Raw genomic sequence first — 18395 nt, 5'->3', positions numbered from 1 at the left:
CAAGGTGTGCTGAGCAGCTGAAGTAACAACCACCCCTGCACCCGCCCTTCCACCGCCTGCCCCGGCCCAGGGCACTACCCAGTCCACTTAGGTAGGTCCAGAAATGAGAAGGGATAGTTAAATTCAGAGAGCCTTAGGTGCCAAGGAAAGGCACCCTAATCCTGGCAGGCTGAAAAGTGCTTTTCAACATCTTGTGACATGGGAGCTTTCAGAGCAGTGATGGAGCTCATCCAGATTCCCATCCTCAGCTGGAGCTGGTGTGTATCACCCCAGGGCAATGGCTTCATTAACATCAGTGCCAGTGCCCAGTTCTCCAGCACAGGGTCCCTGCAAGTACAGACAGTCCTCTGGAGACTGCTCCTGCCACCACTGAAGCCAACCACCAAGATAAAGGCTGCCTGAAATCCTTGAGGAACTTATCAAAGAGACCTGGTGGAAACAGCAGCAGCTGTGTTTCTGTTTTGCTTTCAAAGGGTAAGCACCTTTTTCTCTCCCTATCCTACTGTTGGAGTACAGTTTGTACATCCCATCATTCAGATGTCTGACAAATTATTTCACAGAGTGTTCTTTATCCATAGCTGTGACAAGCAAATTACACAGATTTAGGCTCATCTACCTTGGTCTCCAGGGAAGCCGGATATTAAACTCTCTCAGAACTGGCAGCCTGAAGCACTGTCACCGCTCAGCGTGAAGGAAGATGCTGGGATGCCTTCCCTACTCAACAAAAAAAGGCTATACTCAGGGAGGAACTAAAATATGATGAAGGGAGCACAACATAACTCATTCTTTCTACAGAAATGGGGCTCATCTTAGCCACGGCAACAATATTTACTCCAAATGTCAGGTCTGCAACTTCACCCCTGGCTCCAAGAAAACTATGTGTCTTTTCTTGCTGACACACAGTATGAGATCGTGCAGGCTCCATTACCCCACTTGGTGGCAGCCAAAGTGCCTAATCATGCCCATAAAATGATCAACAGGCACCAGGCATGAAAGGCAGAGATCACTGGTGGCCTTTCAGTGAAGCCAGAAGAGGGTGTGCCCAGCAGTGGCTTCAGAATAAAGGAATCATAGAATATCCCGAGTTGGAAGGGACTCACAAGGATCATCAAAGCCCAACTCCTGGCCCTGTACAGAACAACCCCAAAAATCACAGCATATAACTGAGAGCATTATCCAAGTCCTTGAGCTCTGGCAGGCTTAGTGTCATGGCCATTTCTCTGGAAAACCTGTTCCACTGTCCAGCAACCCTCTGGATGAAGAATCTTTTCCTAATATCCAGCCTAAACCTCCCCTAAAAAAAAAAGCTAAAAGGAAACCTGAGCACTGGCCCACCCCTCAACTGGCACTGCTTGGGCACTGCCATGGGCAACTCAGTGAGTGCACTATTTTGCTATTTCCATATATATATATATATGAACAGGAAAGAACAGGACAAAACCAATCTTCTAGTTCTTCCTTCTAGGAAGGTGGGACTGCTCCTCCCACCACTAATGCTGAAACCCTCTTCAAAAGGGATCAGTGCAAAAGTTATTTATTTCTTCTAAAAGCAGCTGGGTCTTTATTTGGTATGATAAATGCAGAGCTGCCACAGGCCAGGCTTGCTGAGAGTGCCAAGGTTAAGGTGCAATGGCACATTTATCCTCACAATCAAGCTAAGCTTGTAGCCCATTTTCAACATAAGCCTACTCTAGCAAAACAATTTGTCCTTTAATCACAGCAACAAAGACAGGCTCCCAGACTCCAGCTATTTTAAATGCACTCAGATGGGTCCAGATAATTGTTGGTGAGTAAGGAAAAGCTTTGAAGTTCTTGAATCCAGTAACAAAAGCTGAGCCATGTGAGGAAAGAGGCACGGCTGGCAGGCTGGCTGCTGCTGCCATCTCCTCACAGGAATTTGTAACTCTTCTATTAAACCCTTCTCAAAAGTGCTTTCTTCTCCTCCCCTCTCTGTAACCCTCATGTAAAAGCCCCAGCAAGAGCATAACAACAGGATTAATGTTTTTATACAGTTCAGGAAAGCAATTTAGAGCCTTGCCCTCTCTATTCCTAAAGCCAGTATTAAAAAGCTTATTTGATGCAGAAGATTCCTTAAAATTATCATGAATATGATGTGATTGACCTTATCTGCAATACAGAATCATAATCTGTCTTCGAGGTACCAGAGGTTTTACCAAGCATTGAAAAACCTTTTCTTTCCAAAGTCATAAAGAAAAAAATCTCAAGGACCTCCTAACAAATGACCAGATGACAGAGACATCAGTACAAGTCAAATATTACGATTTTACTTCCCTGTAGGATCTGTTTGTTCATGTAATCTGCAATATATCTACTAAAAATGAGAACACAAGTGAATGAAATTGAGAGTGGCAGGTTATTCAAAACTAAATGCAGAATATAATTTAGTTTTATTATAATTACTTGATAAGCTGCATCTTTATCTCAAATGCATTCTTAATAAGAAAATTAAATTCAAGCATAAACTAATGGCAAGAGCACCTTTTGTCAACTGGATGCATTTCCTTTTGCAAAAATGAAACTGAAGCAAGCCTGCTACTTTTCAACTGCAGACATCACAGTATAGTGGTATCAAATAAAGTCTGCTATTACATGAATAATATTATCTATTATGCATTAATATGAATATAGATCAATAGGAAACAAAAATCTGGGCAAACAGCATTTTAGCAAAAAAAGAGTTACTCTTGACACCATCTGAGTACTTGGGAACAGTGTGGACAATACTGAACAGGCAAGCTTAAAGCCTATATATAAAAATTAAGAATAAAAACTGAAAATGCTTTCACTTGAAAAGCAAACCAAAAAGTTTAATGTACTCCCACATATAGATTAATGTGTTTCAGAAACAAAGGAAAGATAGATTTTGACACCTTTTATGTCAAAATTAAGAGGGCATCATAGAGTATCACAATAGCAGCATAAATTCTGCACTCAGATTTTCTTCTTTAGTTTTAAGCCTTCTGAATACTTGAGCCTGTAGTCCATCCAGTTGGGCAGTTTAATCTTCACTTCAAACATGGTTTGCCTTTCAGGAAGACTAACGATTTGGGTTTTGTTTTGCCCCCCACTGGCATCTCAGTGCATGAAGATGAATCACACCAGTTGATATTCACACTACATGAAGCACCTGCAGAAAAATATCTGGCATGTATTGCATATATTTATGTCAAAATCATAGTGTGGTATTACCTACCAAAATAAGAATGAGCTACACAAACCTCAGAAGAACATCCAGGAGGGAATGCTTCTGGATTTTGTAGATGAAAACGAACTGTCTGATGTAGGAAATGTCACTAGTAATAAATCCACTTTTAGAGTATCTCCAGCTCATCAGCTACATGAACAGAACAGGAGTAATGCCCTTTTTTCCTGCTGTTTAAAAGAAAAACTATCCTTCTCACCAGTTAATGGAAGCCTGCCTTGCAAGAAAAATTCCTGCTGAATGCTGTTTCTCAGAACACAACCTGATATAGATGTATGAATGGGGGAGCAGGGGGTTTTCAATGATGAAAAGGAATACAGGCAAAGGTCATAATGCAGATTTATGAAAAATAAATTTATTACATAACACCTTGTTTTAACAATGTTTGATTTTTTTTTTACTCAGAATACTTGTGTCATTCATGTAAAATAGTTTGATACAGTACATTGTATGTAAGTTTTTCCTCATAAATTCTAAGGCTCTCCTAACATCTTGTTCCTCTGCAGTAGGAATGGCACCCCTAAACAACGTGCGAACATTTAAAAAAAAAAAACAAACAAACTGAACAAAATTTAAAACCCACTACACCAAGCTGGTTCTCAAAAATCATGACAAAATATCTGAATGGATGCCGCACCTTTTTAGGAAATATCATTCATGCTTTTTTAATCCCAAAGCATGCTCACAAATCATTAACACCAACAGGAAAAAAATAAAACACTGTCTATGACAATCATTTTAGTTTGTTTGCTGAACCAAACATGTTTATATCAATGACAACATACTTATTTAACTATCAAATAGCAGCTTTAATACCAGTCAAGTCATAGATTTCAAAACAAAACCAAAAACTTATGTTGGAAATAAATCTTTGGGACGCTTGTAATTGCTGGGAAAAAATGCAAACGCTTCCATGTTCTTAAAAAAAATCTCATCGTAGCAATCATGTCGGTCATAAAACATCGATCTAGCTGAAAAATGAACCAACCCACAAAAGTCACTAAAAATAAATGTCTATCAAAACTGTCTGAGAGTTACGGTTAGTTTGCTTTTTTGCCATGGTAACATATACTGTATGCTTCAAGTACCAGTTCAAAGATGTCGCGTACTACCGGTCAGATGAAGTTGTTACATCAAGAGAATTCACCACATACGACAACAAAAATGCTTGCCCCTAGCACATTTCACAGCTTCACCTGCTACAGACCGTCACTGAAAAAAATGCATCGCTCAGTCTGAACCATGTCAAGTAAACTACAGAAGTAGCATATCCACAACACAAACCGTGCTAGCACTTCCTTTTCAAGTCTAACCCCAAGACCAGGTACAAGGTGGGAGCCCCGGCGCCGTGGCGGGACGGTGGGAGGTGTGGTTGTACAGTACATTCTGCGGCCCAAGGTGGGCTCCGGCTGCGGCTCAGTACCGGTGCGTCTGGTGCGAGTACTGCGGCGGCTGCTGGGAGGTAGCTGAGTAGCCCATGCTGCTCTGGGGCTGCGACGTGCTTGGTCCGGGGTTGGGGTAGGCAGCATGGGGGTTGGAACGCTGCAGGGGGGAAGCACAGACACACAGCCCTTCGTAACACGGACAGACAGGTTCACCTACTGACTCCTTTCCTCAAGAGGCACCCAGCACACACAGTCTCAAAGCAGCTGCACTTCCAGGCTTTGTTCCACTCGGATTACAGCAGGTAACAGACATCAGGAATACCAGATAAGAAAGTGAGAGCTGCCAGCCTTCTATCTGCCAGCTATCTACCCTAACGGGAATCTTCACCCATCACAGTCAAACCTCCAGCCAACCCTCCAGATGGCTACTGTGCACCTGCACGTGACACTGGGCTACCACCACTCATGGCAGTGGTTTTCTCCGCTTGCTCCCCTCTCCTAGCAGGAAAGCAGGCTGGGGTGGAGGTCCAGGTGAGGCACCTTACTGCTGATGAACCACTCTGCCTTATTCTGGAGATTTTCACACATAGAGGATATACTTGCTACCCTTCTGTGTGACCACAGGCTGACAGCACTGTGGCTGGGCTAAGGTGTCATCCATCAGCAGCCTTAAAATGCTCAAAAGAGAGTTTAAAGACAACAGTGACATGTTCCTCAGTGGAACCAGATATTTCAGGCAAAAATGTCCTTAGTTTGTGGCTTGGGAGGTTCAGGTGGGACACTGGAGGAGGGACCACCAAGGAGCCAGTGCAGCACTGTAAGAACCTGCCCACAGAGTCTGTGAGGGCTCTCTCTCTATGAAGGCTTTTAAGACTCAACAAAGCCATGCTAACCTGAGTGAGAACTAGCAACAGCCCTGCTCCAAGTGGGAGACTTGGCTAAATGGTTTCCAGAGGTCCCTTTCAACCAGCATTCCCACAATTATTTGAGTGGAACATTCATCATTGCAAGAAGCTCTCCACAAACCAGGAACTGCCTACTTCAATTTTAACCTAAAAGTTATTATTTACTGATAATGTGTTATAAAGGAAAGAAGGACTGCCTGTGAGAATTTCAGTAAGTATCTGATCACTTAGTAGCACTTAACATTTCATTAAATTAACACAATTTTAGGACATTACTGTGCTGGTTTACATTCACATTAAGGTTTACATGCCCTCACAAACTTTGGAGCATTTAGAAACTGTGTAGCTTCTGAATTCTTGATATCACAGGACATACTATGTTTTTTAGGAAAAGCTGCTCCTAGAAGAGGTCTGGAAACGTCTAAAAAGTAACTGTTCCAGGACTAGGGCATTGCTACTGAAACCTGAATAGGAAAAAACTGTGGTGAACCAACACCCTGAGAAAGTAAAATATTAAGTCACAACGTAAAACAAAAACCCTAATTTTTTTCTTGTACAGCATTTAGAACAGAAGCTATACCCAGGAAGCTGAGATGACGGCAGAAATAAAAAAGGCATATCCTATTTGTTAACACACACTCACAGGACTGAGCTAACACCTCTAGAGAAAAGGGGGAGAAATGGCTGGACCAGCACTTAATGTCAGTGGGAGCAAACCAGCACTGCTGATCCACACCGTTAGCACAGCAACTGAACTTTGCTGACATTTGCCTTCAGGCTTGAGAGGAACACTGAGGCACTCATCAACAGAAGGGTCACAGCTTGGGTCACTCTTCTCCATGCTACAAATACAGGATATACTTCAAAGAGCAAAAGTCTTGAATGCTGGTTCTGCCCATGTGTGGCTCCTGTGTGTAGGAAACTGTCACAAGTTTAACCATCTAAAACTGACCACTCATTTCAGTTGTAAAACACCCCCTGCATCCTGACTTCTAAAACAGATCTTATTTTAAGACAGAGACAATGAAAAATCAGATTCCTTCATGACACCCAGAGCAACAAATGGCTTTTGTTTAAGAAAAAAAGTAAATATCCAGTCCTTTCTAAATACCATTAAGCACCCAGAGGGTTATCCCAAGCAAAAGCTCAGGGCACTGGAATTGCTCCAGCCTGCTTAATCACATTGCCTTTGGGAGTGTCACATTGCAGATTTAAACAAGGAGGCAAGTCTGTGTGCCATGTGTCTACTATTTTTATGCATGGCAGAAAAGGATATGAGGTCAATGTGCCCTGCAGAGAGTGATCTGACTTCTGAGTGAATGCAGAAACTGTCTTAGTGTGCCTTGCCCAGGAGATGGCAATCCTTCTTCACAAGCTTTATATGGGGAATTTGAGCAAATCAAATGAAGAACAAAGGAACAGGTGTTTGATTAAAACAGAGGGCTGTATTGTAATGGGTTTCTTCCCTCTCCTCAAGCTGCTGGATCAGAAGCAAAAAATGTGAGGAATTTTTTTCAGGGAGATCTGAAACCATCAGTGGGAAACTCTTAACTGCTTTTGTTCTAGGGCTGGCAAGTTCAGGTCTCCTGTCTTTGATTATCATGTTTTCCAGACACCTTAATCAGAACAAATCTACTGACTGTCTCTTTGCAAGGCTAGGGGTAAAAGGATATATTTTTCTGAAAACCAGGCATTTTCTCTCCTAGAGAGACAGCAGAAAGAGTGGTCAGGAGTAGTGAAGTTAGCAGTAAGAGCTCCTGAGACAGAAAAGCAACAGTTATCATTATCTTAAGGGAGAAGTATTCTGAAATTGTATTTGTCAACAAGGGCTGTCCCCAGCTGTAATCCCAGGATGGATATCTGCGAGTGCAAAAATTCTGATGGGCATGAACTGAAAACAAATCAATGCCAATTCTGCCAAGAAATTTGATTCCTCTGACTTGTCAGCCAGCAAACCTCAGCTCTGGCTCACAGAACTAGGAGCTGAAGTTAATTCAAAATGCCCCAATGCAGCAGCAGAATGAGGTGAAGGGCATGTAAATAGGGCATGTAAATGGGGCTCCCTGACACAGTACACACAACCTCTGAATCAACCTCCTTAGACGTGTGACTCCACCCAAGGGCAAGATTAAGAAAGTTACAGCTGCATTTGCCTTCTGCTCTGTGTGTGTTTTTAAGAAGTGGGAGAAAGAGCCAATTAAAAGGCCAAAACAGCAACTGACTGCAGCTTGACAGATTGAAAGGGATGAAACTTCTGTAAGCGTGCCTGCGATGGATAATCCTACTAAAAGAAAGATGGCATTTATACTTAGAGGCACCCCACCCTGCAGAACTATAGTTAAGGCTCACCACTGTCTCACACAGTTCTAAAAATGTATATTGTTCAAGGAGAATGACTTGCAAACTGATGTGTTATTGATGTCCTGGGATAAACTGAACAAAGGCACTTGGTGACTACATGAAGAGTCTCACAATAAAGCTCCTGAAAATGATCTTATTTTACATTTTTGTAGTACTTTCAAGTTTTGGCCAATGCTGAGAGTACACAGATTTAGGTAAGGATGAAGGTAATGCCCCCAGGCAGCTTCTGAGGCTATCTGGTTCTCTGAGAACAAACTCTGAAACACAAGATTTCAAAGCCCACTGGTGCTTCATGGAGAAGCTGTATCAAACTGAAAGGCAAGTTGACAGCAGCAGCTTTACTGACTCTGTTTTTAACTCTCCCCACGTTTTGCTACAGACTGTAAGCCCAGCTAAGTGGGTTTCCATTATCAGGGTCTCACATTTACATAGCAACCTTTAAATTAACTGAAAACACTGCCAGTAGTTTCCAACTTCCCCATCCTTTGATTTCATCCAAGACTGTTGGGCCCCCTGTACTGTGCATTCCATGCAAACCACTATGCAATGGTCAGTTCCTGCAGGCTAACACTTCCAGCAGCATGCCTCCTCTTGAAATCCCCTATTCCCTAGGCTGGCAAAAATCTGCTGTTCTCTAACTGCTCCTGTGAATCATTTAAAGTTTTCCCTGCTCCTCTCTTATAACTTCTAAGCTTGTATTAACCAAAGGTTCTGTCCTTGACTCTCTTCTCCCCCATCTCCAGTAGTAGGCTTATCCAAACCCAAAAACTCAGGTGTCATTTGCTGGGATGACAAAGCTATTCTTATACTCCAGGCTCTGATTTCTTAATGTCTGACCACAAGCTCAAATGCAGAAAGGCCAGAACACATTTTTCATGTTTTCCTCAAGTGCTTTTTCCCAATGTGCCTCCTCATCTTCCTCACTCATTGACTGCCACCACCTCACCTGTCTTCAGATCTGTAATATTTGGCTTACTCAACCTGGACTCTCCCTTGATCTTCAGAAGAGATTATGACAGCATCATGCCAAGTCTTTGCCATCCAAAATACTGTTTCCACATCCATTAACCGACTAAAACACTTGTTCAGATTCTTATTTCACAGCTTTTTTACTGCAACATCCTGCCTCCTACCACTGCAGATTTGTTCAAGCAAGAAATGGCATTTTTAGGTGATACAGAACACAGCATAACAGGCTCCTGGTCCATAAGCATTGGCATTCCCTAATATGAAGGGAATTGATAGTAACTCTAATAATGCCTGATCCTAATTCTCTTACTGCTAACCTAAAGAACATCAGGATATTAACAAATCATCAACTAAAGGAATAAAAAAAAAGCCAAAAAGTAACAATTAATACAGTGACATTTACAAAATTACTTTTTTAGTTTGAAGAAACACTGCTCTAAACATGAAAAACAAATACACAATATGTGAATAAAACAAAATACCTGATAGTCTGAGGTCATAATAAGTCCACCTGAGGTAGTGGTAGGAGGAACAACTCTCACTTTTTTCAGTGGGGGTCCCTGTGTGTGACTGTTGTCTTGGTTCCCTGGATGACCGGTTCCATTAGTATGGTTGTTGCCCTGCTGCTGCTGCTGGTTCTTCTCAATTGTTTGAACACAAAGAAAAATTTCAACTCAAAAACAGTACATGAAATAACATAAAATCAGGAAATAGTGTAAAAGCCAGTGAAACATGATGATACTGTTCTTCTAGTACTTACTTTGTCTCCTTTATCATCTGGTTCTTCTTCTGTTAAAAATTCTCGTTTTGGGTAAGGGATTTGACAACCTGCAAAAACACTGTCCCCCAGAAAAGTCTATTTATCACTGTATTAGAACAGAAGGGTAAGACCTGTAAGATTCACACTTTACCCATGATAGCTTCAAGCTGCCTAAGCCATCATTTCATACCTGTAACTAAGGGAGAAGTTTTCCCTGACTGACTATCACCATATTCTAAACTTTGCAAAAACATAATCATTTTTACATACTCGATTTTAATGTTCATTTGACTCTCACACACTAACTTAAGCTCCCAGTAATTTTTTTGTTGGTCCATCACTTGTTAGGTATCTACAAGGGCACAAAGAGCTATCTCACTTATAGCTATTCTGTAATTCACAGTTTCAGGACTAACTATAAATATTCCTGGAAACTTCACTAACTATTAAAAAAAAAAACCACCTGGAAAAAAGTTTAAAAGTAACTAGAAATTTCACCTGTCAACTCATAGCTCACAGTCCACATGGATTTGCTACTTCTAGTGCAAGCTAATATTTACATGCCCTTCATCAGTAGAATGTATTTACAATAAAGTCTCTGTACACCTGTTAGCAATACTCACTGTGCATTCACATTAAAATGTCAACCTAAATTTGAGAAAAATGCCAAACACTATCCTAAAAGCAGTTTCTGCAACAGGCAATTGTTCGCATGACTTTAAATCACAGAGACAGTTCAGGAAATGCTATAAATAATCCAGCAGGCTTTCGTGAAATAATTTCATTTTTAATTAATTCCTTATAAGTATACATATTTTATAAATTCTTCCCTACATAAGAGCAGAGAATCACAGGCAGGATGTACTAATAGCTTTCCTAAAAGGGTGTACAGTCATGCTCTCTGGCTAGCCTTTTGAAAGAAGGGCTTAATTTTTAATGAAATCATTCACTGTCCATAAATTCTTTCCCTTTTGTAAATCCGCCTGTGCAAACAAAACAGAGGAGTGTCTACAGAAAATGGATTTAAGTTGTTAAGGATGACAGCACAGAGGCACAGACTTGACTTTCCCCACCCAGTGAATTTACAACAAAGGCTAAGACAAAAATGTAAACTAATTAGAGACTGTCATCTGGCATTTTGAGGCAGAGAAGCAGACCTGCGGGCACTTAGCAGTTGTCTACCAAGATCTGTAGCATGCATAATCAACCTGTCAGTGAGTAACAAGATTAGTGCTGCAACTAATAGGATCAAAGTTCCATAAAGCAAGAGATTAATAAAAATGCTACTTAATTTTAAAAACCACAAATGGCATTTTAGTGGTTATAGCTCTCTTCGGTTGTTAGCCAGTATTTAGCTCAATATTCACAAACATACTTAGGGCAGAGAGAAGGCACAGCTCTAAAGCACCTCTGAATGCACTGATAGGTTCATAAACTGACCACTTACTCGGATGTGGGAAGAGGATCTTCCAAGAAGTAAGGATCCTGCATAGCCTGTTCTGAGGTAATTCTCTTTATTGGATCCATAGTGAGCAATTTCTGAAGCTGAAAAGAAACAAAAAAAAAAGAAAAAAGAAAGAAAAAAAACACTTTTACATTACCAAAACCATTTATAGAAACTTCACTGTATTCCTGAAAGTTAAGATGATACAAATGTGTGTGAACTCAAAAGCCTAACCATAAATGGCAAACCCACATTCTTCTGCCCTGTTAAAACAGTAACTTCATTTCCTATCAAAGGACACCTATTTTCACTCACAAAGCCCAGGACACTCAGTTCCAGTCACAAGTGTTCTATCAAAACCATTCAAAAAGTTTCCACAATGTACTAGCACCTTTAATCACAAAATAATTTGGGTTGCAAGGGCCCTTTCAAGGTCAATTAGTCCAGCCCCCTGCCATGGGCAGGGACATCTTTAACTAGACCAGGTTACTCAGCACCCTGTCCAGCCTGACCTTGAACACTTCCAATGATGGGGCATCCTGAACTTTGTGCAACACGTTTCAGTGCCTCATCACTCTCTGAATAAAGAATTTCTTCCTAATGTCCAATCTAAATCTACCTTCCTTCATTAAAAAGCCATTATCTCTTGTTCTATCAAAAGAATGTTCCTCTCCAGCTTTCTTGGAGACTCCCTTCCAAGTACTGAAAGGTGTTATAAAGGTCTTGTGGGAGCCTCCTCTTCTCCAGGCTGAACAAGCCCTGCTCTTTGAGCCTGTCTTCAGAGGAGAGGAGCTCCAGACCTCTGATCACCTTTATGGTCCCCCTCTGCACACCCCAGACGAGGCCTTATGAACTAGGAACACCAAACCATAACTATTTTATTTAGCTCTAGTGCTGAGTTGCAGTGATGCATTCTTAAACTACATGGTTTTTATTCAAAAAGTCTGCTGTACATGCAGATACTTCTCTCCATCCACCCTAGCAGCTGTGTGGAATACAGCTGTGCCGGGCAAGCAACATGAGATAACCTTCAGATACCACACAGAAAAATAGTGAGTTTTCATGTTTCAACAATACAATGAAGTGTGCAAAGCAAAACTACACCATGACATATTGTCCAAGACTTTATAACAAATGCTTCACTTTTAACCTGCAGTGTGTATTTTTAAACAAGAAAATACATATGTAAATAAAATTAATTTACATTTCCTACTCATGCTTTTTATAGGATTCATACATTTCACGTTTTTAAAAAGATCCAGTATCATGATCTAAGTCTGAACTGGTCATCTTTCACTAGGAGAAATTCATAACTACATGTGAGAATTCATAACTGCAATGCAAATCTCTATACTTCAAAAGCTGAGGTTGAGAAAGTACATTTCCCTCCTCAGCCTTCAGTTTTGACGGCATGGTTAAAACTTGATAACTATGAATTACCATCATCAATTCAGTTTTGTTTTCCACATCATCCACAAGAACTCACAGCTCTCTGAGTCTACATGAAGTTTTTATAGAATAGCATGCTGAACAAGCCAATTCTTACTCTCTCAAAAAGCATTGCCAAGAGCCAGAAAAGGAAAAGGCAAAACATGACAAAGAACTGCCAACACACTGAAAAACACGAATGAAAAGCACTGCAAAATGCTAGCATAGTTTGTGATGATTGGATTCTAGAGCTGTCCATTACAGGATGACAAGTCTTGGTCATAATCAGCCATACCAAAAGAAATCAAAATGACTGTGCAACCATTATCCACCCAGGGGATCAAGACTTCAGTTCTGCCCCCTTGTACAGATGCCACACAGAAGTGAACATTCTATATATTATTACAAATATTTTCTATTTCAAAAACTGCTTGATGTAAAGATCACCTGACCAAATGACACAATAAATATGCAGTAAACTTCACATATCATCTATTGATGGGACAATCACTACAGCTTATATGGACCAAAGTAACCACATGGATGATCAAAAAAAATCAGGCATATAGGAATTTTTAAAAGTAAAAGTAAACTATTGAAAGTATGCAAAGCAGCAAAATGAATAAGGATTGCAGCAACACTGCATATGTAACTACAGGCTAACACAACTCTAACACAACTTCAAGAACAAAAACTTCAAAATTACTTGTTACTGAACCTAATCCAGTGAATGAAATTCAGAATCATTTTACCAATGTGAGAAGATAGTGATTTTGCAATTGTCAGAGTGCAGAGTATCAGTTATTCCTAAATTTATTTATAAAGTTAGTTAAACTGGACTTGACACTAGCTCAGCTCTTACTTGAAACAACTGTAACATATATAAGGGATTTTTTTATGTCTGCAGGAACTTACCAAGTGGAATGCCTTACTATCTGGTTTAACTTTGTGTTTTTCCATATATTTGATAAGGCTGCAGTTGGTATACCTAGAAAAGTAAACAGAAGTGATATTTCTAATATGCAAAACATTGATACTGCAAAGTTTCCCTGGTAGTCACAAAACATATTATTAAGGACAGTTTAGTCTCCCTGCAAACCCAATAAGCAGGGAAAAACCACAACTATCAACACCAGAGATTGCTTAAGAGAACTGCAGAAAGGCATGTTTCCCTCACATCCTTATAAAAGTATATAATACCCACACAAAAAGCACACTTGGAACCCAGAGTGTGCAGACAGCAAACTATCAACTGGATTTAAACTGCCTGGTAGCAATTTGACTACTATACTGTTTCATTCTGTGTATTTCTCATGGCAGTGAAGATATATAATAAGCTCATTTGAATGCTCTCCTGCAACCTACAGGTTGCTACACGAACATTCACGTATTTACTTTTTGAAGAGAAGCTCAAAAAAAAGGTTTCTAAATGGTTGCAATAACATGGCAGATGCAAGAAATGCATGTAACTATACAGCCCCAAATGCCTCAGCACAGAAATCAGTCAATGGGGTGGCATTTTAAGTGCAGGTATTAGCCTGTGGCAATGTGACAACAATGCTGAAGGGCATTTTCCTCTTCAGTCACTGTAAGCTACCCTAGACACCAAACCTGACAATTATACCCACTGTTTGCTGGAAATGGTATAAAGTTACCAGACCCCTTTTAAGCAGCTATTACAGAAAATCACTGCCAGTACCACAGATTTGGGAACAGCTGTGCTTTGACACACTGTGCTTTGCAAACTGCAGAGCTGCTTGGGGTCTTACTGGCATCATCTGTTTCAAAGCTGCCACCTTACCCTTTACAGCCTCTGGCTACTCCTCTGATCCACACCACCTCAACAGGCCAAGTTCACCATTATGAAACAACTTTTTTTTCATAATCTAAGTCATAACAATTTCATAGTCCTTGTTTGGCATCTACATAGAAAACAACTCAAACTGCAAGAATTTAGTGTAGGAAAGAGATATAAAATAAGCTTTATTAAGAAAGTTCAACCCAGACTTACGTGTTTCTCCGGAAATCTTTCATTAAGGTTGAATGTTCTGGCATCTTTTTTATATCTTCCCAGTCTTTATCTGCAAAGCAGTATTAATTATTTTTTCCCTTTCTCTCTGAGTAAAACAAAGCATTTCCAAGTATCTCCACAGCCTTGATACTTGTTTTTTTAAATTCTACTTCTCTAACCTTGTAGTCTTATACCTTTGTACTCCCTAGCTCCTACTCCTTCATCATCTCTTCACAATAAATCATACCAACACCTAAGAGGTTCCAGCTGTGTGCTGATTAACTCAAGAATTTTGAAAAAAGATGCCAGCTACAGTGGCCACAAAACAATGCTGAAGAAAAACACATCAGGCTTGAGCTTGAACCCTTCAGGACTGTTACTTAATTTATTTAGACACAGCTGTGATCTCAGGACAGGAGTACACAGACCTCCAGCAAACCCTGTCTCCTTCTAAGGGATTCTCTGTTCTGACAGCACTTTTAGTTACAGGAAACTGCCCAGAGGTACTTCAGCAAAGTAAGATATACTGTTATTAAACAAAAAGTTAAGAAAAAGTAAAGTTGGCACACTCAAAATGAAGAATAATTCACCTCAATGTAGACCAAGGCTAAAATGGATTTTAAAATAAAACAAAAAATTCACTACCAGCACCTAACCTCAAAAGTCTTAAGCTCCAACCCTTGAAAAAGCTCTGTGGCCAATTAATTTGGTTCAATTCAAATATTTACTAAGTCTGATCACTACTGCAGAACACTTAGTTTAAGTGTCAATTAAAACGCAAAAAAAAATGCTGCAATTGAAGGAAAAGCATTTCTTGAAAAAACCAAAGAACTCCAAAGGTCAAACGCAGACCATTAGAAAGGATTCATTAATCCAATCAGAAAACCAAAACGAGAGTATGATCTACTTATATAAGTTATACAGAACCAATGTAAAACCCAAATGAACTAAGAAAAGTATAACAGGGTAAATTTCTAGTTCAAAAGCAGAAGGGGACAGTATTGCTCAAAGAAGCAAAACTAAGGAGACAATATACAAAGGCAACATTTCCATGAATCTCACAGAGCAGTACAGAAGCAATGAAGCACATACACACAAAAAAAAAGGCAAAAGCAAAAATAACAGCCTGTTTAATAACAAAATTCTAGAACCAACACAAACATATAGACCACAAAAGTCATGTGAAAGGAAGAGGCAAGTTCAGGAAAAAAAACCCAAACAATTAATAGTGGAGCAGGGAACACAAGCAGTGAGGAGAAAGATAAACAAAAAGTTTAAAACAAAAATAAGGCCCCTGTTACTCTGACTCCTGCAATCATGTGAACACTAGAAGACAAAGTATTAACTGAAGAAACAAGGCAGCCTGCATAAAAACAAAGTGTGACCAACACTGAGGGGAAAATGCAACAAGTGATATTCCCACTGTAATTTGTTTTGGTTCATACAACCAGTTCTTGGAAGAAAGAAATTTTTTCTATACCACCAGCTTTCCACCAGGTGGGGGGGATCAATACCCTCCCTTTACTTCCAAATGCTACATTTAATTTGGCATGAGCTAAACAAATGCATAATATTCACTAAATATATATACTTTTTGCCTGGATTCATAAATCATCAGTCACCTTGCAAATCAATAATCAGTACTGAAGCAATGTAGAAATATTCCTTCTCATTTTTAATCACCCAGCATTAAATACACTCTTTTAAAATAATAAAGCATTGGTATATGTATACACAAAGATAACCCTATCATCAATAAAAGGGAACATACCTAATTTGACCATTGGATTCTAGATCTATAACTCATGAAATAAAGACTGTGTTTGAACAGCTTTGCTGCTTTGATCAGCTGCCACCTTCATATGCAAAGAAAGCAATATGGATATCTTTCTTTGAACAGCAGTGATAAAAAATACAGTATGTACCTGCAGGAAATCCCATTACATTGAATATTCTGTCCAGCTGGTCATGGTGATAAGGATTACTAGTTTTGATATCTTCTTGTCGACAATGGAATATTGGCTCTGATGTTAGCAGCTCTGCAAATATACACCCTATGGCCCAAATATCTTTAAAAAAGGAGAACAGAAATAAAAAGAACAACAAATGAATCTTTCCAAAATCATCTGGGTGAGGTAGAATGTTAGTGTTTAGCTTATCAGAGATAAGGTCACGTTTCTACTGTAGAAGTGCAATACTTCCTCAACTTTTTCTTTTAGCTTTGAATGGAGGTACCCAATTCAGACACTACACAGGAGCTGAGAGAAGAGCATATGAGTTTTTGTGGCGTTTTTGAAGTGTGGTTACCATTTAACATTGTAAAAAATTATTCTGGTTAAGAATAAAAGTGAAGGAAACTATTGGGATAATGGTCAACACACAAAACGCCAAGAAAGTAAAGCCAACCAGCATCTTGTCCTTTCAGTGCCACATTGTCCTGATCAAGAAATGTGCAATTGCTCATTAGCCAAGTTTAAGTAGTAATGACCCCAAAAATACAAGCTGAAAAGTAGTGGTGTTGGTAAAAACCAAATAACACCTTGAAAGAGAGTAACACACAAATTGCTACAAGCCCACACACCTCACAACTTTTCCACAACATTCATTTTAAAAAAAAACCCCAAACCCTACAACCTTTCTCTTTTCATTGTTGCTTTCCTATCTAATAATCAGATCTCCTGAATCTTCCCAGTTGTTTTCTCAATTCTTTTCTAGTATATACAAACACAATTTTAAACTCAAAGTGGTGCTACACTGAGCCTTGAATGAACAAGGTCATAAACAAGGACAAAAGCAAATAATGCAAACAGCATAACTCCATTACTCAGTGTTTTTACACAGTAATTTTTTATCTACATCGAAAAAACTATGTACTAAAGGCTATGACTGCCCATGCAGTTTCACACGCTGCCATCAGAAGAAACAGCAGTAAAGTGAGAGAACATGAAAATACAACAAATTAAGCAGTTTGAAGGAGCATAAACAAATTTATCTGATCTATAAAAGAAACACAGTATTAACAGAAAAGTAAACAAGAATACATTTAAGGCATAAACATGAGAACTGCTGACAGAAACACAGACAGGATCTTTAAAAAAACAAAACAAAACAAGAAAAAAAGATTGAGTTCTGAGGAAGACTGTCAGGTTACAGAAACAACACAGCATGCTGACGTACAACCTCCAAGTCTGTGCAAAGTGGAGTAGCTGCTAGGGAAGTTACTTGCTCCCAGAACTGGTTGCCAGCCTTTAACACATCTTTTAAACCAGGCAGCAAGAGAAATCTTCCCAGTGCTTTTCCCTACAGTCTCTCTCCCTTCCATAGCAAAGCTGATCAATGCAGTAAAAGTCAATCTAATCTCCTTCCAGTTTGCTGCTGGGCTGCTCCCCTGTTATACAGCCCACAAAAGCTCTGGCCATCTGTCAGCTGTCTTTTTCAAAGACACAGAGAGGCTAAAATGCAGCTTAATTTTACATTTTAGCTTCAGTGCAGCCACTATATTTTCCATTCTGTACATTCTTTATTGCATATCTTTATTACACTAGGTAATAACCTCTGCAGTAAATTTAATGCACTGTGCCTCACAGTCATCCTAATATGAATTCTACTAGCAGTTCAAAGATGCTTCCATATTTTTATAGCCTCTAACAGCATTTATGAAAGTCCTGTGTGAAAGCCACAAAGTTAGATTGCATTGCAGGGCATTTGGAGATAAAACCCAGCAATATATTTCATTTCTATATATAGCCTGAGACCCCAGGAAACTAATCAATTTGTCAAACATTAATGTTTCTTCAAGAAACAAGGAACATACCTTTAACTCAGCTACAGTCCTTTGAACAATTTATCAAAGCTTTAATATTTGGGTACAGTTTACATAAAGAACAAAACAGTACATTTTTGTCCAAT

At 39.5% G+C, this 18395-nt stretch overlaps 1 protein-coding gene across 4 annotated transcripts in view; it reads right to left on the bottom strand.

Annotated features, from left to right (window-relative positions):
* Nucleotides 1-3597: 3597 nt before the first annotated feature.
* Nucleotides 3598-18395, bottom strand: part of CDK8 (cyclin dependent kinase 8) — a 68796-nt gene continuing 53998 nt past the window's right edge. For 2 of the 4 annotated variants that reach the window (XM_054271946.1, XM_054271949.1), the window contains 7 exons: nt 16412-16555; nt 14487-14556; nt 13391-13463; nt 11051-11148; nt 9604-9682; nt 9326-9484; nt 3598-4765 (listed from right to left, as the gene is read on the bottom strand). In XM_054271946.1, the coding sequence (XP_054127921.1) occupies nt 4640-4765; nt 9326-9484; nt 9604-9682; nt 11051-11148; nt 13391-13463; nt 14487-14556; nt 16412-16555 (749 nt within the window). In that variant the 3' untranslated portion in view covers nt 3598-4639. The remainder of the gene's footprint in view (nt 4766-9325; nt 9485-9603; nt 9683-11050; nt 11149-13390; nt 13464-14486; nt 14557-16411; nt 16556-18395) is intronic. The other 2 variants (XM_054271947.1, XM_054271948.1) reach the window with 2 other exon arrangements.

The sequence above is a fragment of the Melozone crissalis genome, unplaced genomic scaffold (genome assembly GCF_028551555.1).
Source record: "Melozone crissalis strain CALT ecotype California unplaced genomic scaffold, PUWL_Pcris_2 ptg000013l_1, whole genome shotgun sequence".
Classification (NCBI taxonomy): domain Eukaryota; kingdom Metazoa; phylum Chordata; class Aves; order Passeriformes; family Passerellidae; genus Melozone; species Melozone crissalis.
This window is presented reverse-complemented; position numbering and strand designations above follow the sequence as displayed.